At 31.3% G+C, this 5,301-nt stretch overlaps 1 protein-coding gene across 1 annotated transcript; it reads right to left on the bottom strand.

Annotated features, from left to right (window-relative positions):
- Window positions 1–304: 304 nt before the first annotated feature.
- On the bottom strand, window positions 305–1,367 carry LOC126670513 (protein DOG1-like 4). The gene has a single exon (XM_056104831.1). The coding sequence runs from the start codon at window positions 1,230–1,232 to the stop codon at window positions 789–791; it is 444 nt and encodes a 147-aa protein (XP_055960806.1). The 5' UTR covers window positions 1,233–1,367; the 3' UTR covers window positions 305–788.
- Window positions 1,368–5,301: the final 3,934 nt, after the last annotated feature.

Genomic DNA, 5,301 nt, shown 5'->3' with positions numbered 1-5,301 from the left:
TAATTATGTATCCAGATATTCAATAAATAATCACTGATCGTAGTTTCCTTGTGAAAGAAACTGAAATTCGCTTCTAATTTGCATAATTTATATGTGATTATCTGTGATTTCTTAAAGAGTAATGCTATAGAACCCAACACTTTTAACTCACTTTTTTGTACCGTCTGACGTGGCAATCAAAGAGGGGGATTGATTAAATTCTGTTTTTTGAGATATATACTTTTGAGTAGGAATTAGACGAATGAAACTTTGCCACGTAATGTGGGTTAAAAAAGTTGGTACAAAGTGTTGGGTTATAAAACAATTGAACAATCTGATTTTATATTAAAAATAAAACATACAATACTATCTGATTTAGATTGTAAAAAAATGAGAAGAATCTGACAGTTGAACAACATCAAAAAGCAAAAAGATGATAAGCAAACCCTAATTCCAACTGACGATCACATACCATCTCGTAGACGGTACTCCTGATTGGTTCCCCAGAATCGGATACCAATCTGCAACTCAGCAGCAGCAATCAAGAACTCTGCAGCTTGTTGGGAAGTCAATAGCTCCACCACCATCCTCACCGTCCGCAGCCGGAGATCATCCGCCTTGTCTATAATGCTCGCGAGCTGTGTCAACTTGTCTTCCACATCGGAGCATAACGACGATGACCCGACTAATTCACTCACTCCGTCCTGCCATTCCGAAAGCTCCTCTGTTATTTCGTTTTCTTCCTTCACCGTCTCGCACTGCAGCTCACTCACCCTTCTGTTCAATTACATTTCAATAAACATTACAACTTATGACAAGAAAACGAAATAAAACAGGTAAACAAAAGTCAGAGTGAATTGCCTGAATTGAGTGGGCGATAGATCACCGAGATCTCCGGTTCTCAAGCCTCTTAAAATATCAACAATATGGGACTCGAACAGAATACTGGACTCTGTATAGACAAGGTGAAACAAAGTGGTGGGGCGCCACCCAGCAATCCAGTGCAGCGAGCGTTCGAGCCATGAGGCCCAAGGGGCGGTAAACACCGTCAACACGTCCCGCTCTGCCGCCACCGACTTGACTCGGTAGTACTCTGCGTAGTGACTCATGAGCTTGTCCACTAAATGAGCCAGATGGGTTGCATCTTCATCGGTCGATGGTGGCTTAGGGGCTTTGTTGAGTTGATGAACCAGATGATGGAGCTGCTCGAACCAGTTGTCGTAGAACCGGCTGAAGCTCACGCTGTTGCTCATTTCAATATGCTTTTTCTTGTTCGATAGCCTTTTATGTTTCGTCTGCTATACCACCGAATAGAAGCAGAAGAAGAAGGCGAGAGAAGATTTATTTTGCCACCCTACCGTACAAACAATTACTTATTACACGCATCATCTATTTATGTAACAAACTGTATATTTTATACTCAATTATGTCTACATCTCTTTTTTCTTTAAATAGAAAAACTAACTTTTATTTCTTCGATTTCGAGTGCAGGGGCCGGTGATCTTCGATGTTAGACGGGATCATCGTCTCTTATCTCGTTTCTTTAAACATTTGTTTGTGTGAATTAATTGCTCTGTTTTTTTGGAGTTTTGGTGTGTCATGTTCGTAGTTTTCTTTGATTCTTCGTTCGCTCAAAATTTTTCAGCGTTTGTTCGAACTTCAGTTTTACTTTCTTGAAGATTTAAAGTTTTTATTTTCAACGTTTAAAATATTTTAACAGCGGAACAAATAGTTAATTGAAATTATGTTGGTGCCAGAAAATTCATTCTTGAATTCATCATGTTTTTAATCACCTGTTAAATTTGTATCGTTAAATTTTTATTTTTATTTTGTTTTATTTTGTAGATCAAATATAGAGTTTCAGTTGTTTTTTTTATTTTTTGTAATTTTAATTTACGATATATTTTAATGGTAAAATATAATCTGTTAATCAATGAATATCATTATCTTTTGATAAAAATAATCTAGTTTTTATTTATTTATTTCAACTATACAGTATATAATAAATATCGATAATAAAAAATTCTTTCAACTATATATTATTTACTTGCCATTGTAGGCTTGGCATAATGGCTAAGTCTCTTCACCAAGCGTATGAGGTTGGGTAACTGTCCGTATTTCGACTGTTTATAAAAAATGTGATAGTAGTAATCAATTTCTGTTAATTTATACTATTTACTTTGATCAAAATATTATATCTTAAAACATAAAAGTATTTGAAAGTAATTTAACTATTTTATTTTTATAATAAAAGAATATTTATTATTATATAATTAAAAGACAAAAGGTCAATTGACACTATTAATCAACTTGTATTTTTTTTAAGATATATAAAACTTGTGTGTTCAAAACCGTAACAATTGTAATTATAAAATCTCTAAAATATGATGATTTAATGTACAACAAAATGACTATAATGAAAAAATTACCGTTTTGACTGCAAATCATCTAAAAATCTAAGTAAAATTATAACTAATATAGTTAAAATTATTAAAAATTTAATTGGTCAAAATCTATAACATGCATGTTTTTTTTCTATTTCATCTTTTAACAAATTTAAAATTTGTTACTTGATTCGGCCTAATTTATTTTGAGAGAGTTCAATTTGACTTAATTTAATATTTGTATAAATATATTAAATTTATATATTTAGATATGTAAAATAATAACATAATAGATTACATAAAAATCTATTTAAATAAACAAAAAAATCTATTTAAGTAACGACTTATTATTTGAGTCAAATTTAAATAAGTGGTGAGCTAATGAAACCGATGAGTTTGGTGGATTATTACAATCTTACGAAGCAAACAAAGTATTCCACCAAAAGAAGAAAGTCAAAGCGGTTAGAAAGGAGTACGTGGCTAGTTGCATGTTCTCATGCGGCATGCACAGCGACACTTGTATCACCATTAGGACTCACATTTTACAATTATCTGAAACACAGAGGTAAAAACGTTCAACCAATTTTCGCATACTTGTACCCAACGTTTTTAAAAAAGAACACAAAAATATGGCACCAAATATTTTATTATCTCGCTGCATTAGTTGAAAAAACATTTATATATCTAATTTAATTATCATACTAAAGAACAATAAAGTTGATATTCTGTTAAAATCAGTATTTTAAAATTAGACCGAACTGGCCGGTCGAACTAGATAAATCAAAAACCAACCAATAATCTGTTCTAAACTATAAAAAACCGGATTGGATCGTTTTAGACTGAATGAACCAGACCGGTAAAATTGAACCGGTGAATCAGGTCGAACCGGTAAAACACCGGTGAATTATATTTTTTTAATTTATCAAACTGGTTGAACTGGAAACCGATCGCTTCACCGGTTCGGCCACCTATATGGTTTTTATGACACTGATTAAAATATAAAATGCATAACTCAACCTAGAACACGGCTCAATTGTCGTTCATCGAACTTGTACCAGAAAATAAAGATCAAATGACTAAAAAGGCCAAATTTTTAATGAAAGTTTCATAAAAGGTTAAAACTTTTAGGGAATTTTTAGACAAATACATATCAAACACCTAAATATTCTCAAAAACACCTATTGATTAAAAAATATTGAAATTTACGATTTGACAAAAGTATATTACGGATATAATCTTTTTATTTTGAAAAATACAGTTTCTTTAAAAGCGACCTCTATTATTCCTTACTACCTTCATTCAGCTTGTTTCAATTGTTGGGTACAGTGGCGGACCTGGACCAATAAATATGAGGGGGCCAACATATGATTAAAATATTGCATATAATATTTAATATTAAATAATTCAAAAGAAAAAATTAATAATCTAAACAATAAAATTCTTATTGTTATATAATTTATTTTTAAACGTAATCTTATAACATAAAGTATATTAAAGCATAAATCTTAAAAATAATTATTTTGAATAAAGATGAATATTTCACAATCTTATATTTGACAACAATAAAATAATTTATATTTGATTTGTTTAGAAAATTAATAATGATTTTAGGTTCAATAGGTTTTTATATAGAAAAATATGAAGATAAAATCTTACTCCATATAAACTTATGAATATTTGGAAAATCCTACTCTATATAAAATTAGAAGTGTTAATTTATTTAGAATAGAAAATTATAATGTCCTATTAGAATAAAAGATAGTTAATTTTCAGGTTTTATTCCTTTTTTCAAAAGGTGGAGTACAAGTTTCGAACATTGGTTGACTAAAAAATTGAAAAATTACCACTGAGCTACTAGCAAATTTTGTTATTAAATCAATATCTAGCAAAAATATTTGGTTTCCTTTTTTGAGGGGGCCATGACATCCTCAGGTCATATAGACGGTCCGTCCCTGGTTGGGTAGACCGACGATGGCTACATACGAGAACGGCATTTGCGAGTGAAATTAACTTACAAAAAAACAGGTATAAATCAAAGAAGTATCAGGGATCTTTCGATTATATTAGTCTGTTTTTTCGTCACATTTTGGCTGTGCTTCGTCAATTCTGGTGTCCGGCAAATTTTTTTATCTAGATGGTCTGGATTATGATTTCTACGTTCATGTGGATGTTTGGATTTTGATTTGTGTGGATGGTTTAGATTCTGATTTGAGGATTGGATTTTAGATGGGTATAAATTGTTCGATGAAATGCCTTAAAGAGTTGTTGTTTCGTGCGGTGATTACTAGCAGTTTTGTGACTTTAAAAATAGGAGAAGCAAATCAAGATTTTATAAAAATAAGGGATTTTGGTTTTAAACCCAATGAAACCATTATGATGCTTTGACTGTTACAGATGATTGGAGTCTTATGAACCCTCTAGCAACTATTCGGAAGTCGACATGTATTTTGTACATTTCTTGGTACTACCACTATATTTCAACAAAACCTTACAAGCTGTGCCAATGGTTCAATTTGATGGTCCAGGTAAACATTATAATTAATCAGTTAGACTTTTAATGAGCTGAGTTTATTTGGCTGATTTGGCTCCATTTTCACATACAGTTGTTCCATCAACAACTTTTATATCTGAAGTGATATTTATATTACAGTGTTGTTATGTCCTATTAAACTATAGTAATTGTTCTCTTGTGTTAGTTGGAATTACTATTTTTTTAGTGTAAATAATTTAATTTCTTTCCTACGATGACGATATTATTTGTCTTGCTCTTTAAGACTTCTTTGAAGATGTTGGACCCTTTTTAAGCATAAAGTTGGGATCTCAATCACCGATAAAAGCATTACAATGATCAATGGAATTGGAATAAATGAAAGAAGAACCAAACTTTGAGGGTTCAGCAAATACAATTGTACAAACTAATTACCATAAATAATTATTT

This window comes from Mercurialis annua, linkage group LG2 (assembly GCF_937616625.2).
Source record: "Mercurialis annua linkage group LG2, ddMerAnnu1.2, whole genome shotgun sequence".
Taxonomy (NCBI): domain Eukaryota; kingdom Viridiplantae; phylum Streptophyta; class Magnoliopsida; order Malpighiales; family Euphorbiaceae; genus Mercurialis; species Mercurialis annua.
The sequence above is the reverse complement of the archived record's forward strand: the minus strand, read 5'-3'. Positions and strand labels throughout refer to the sequence as shown.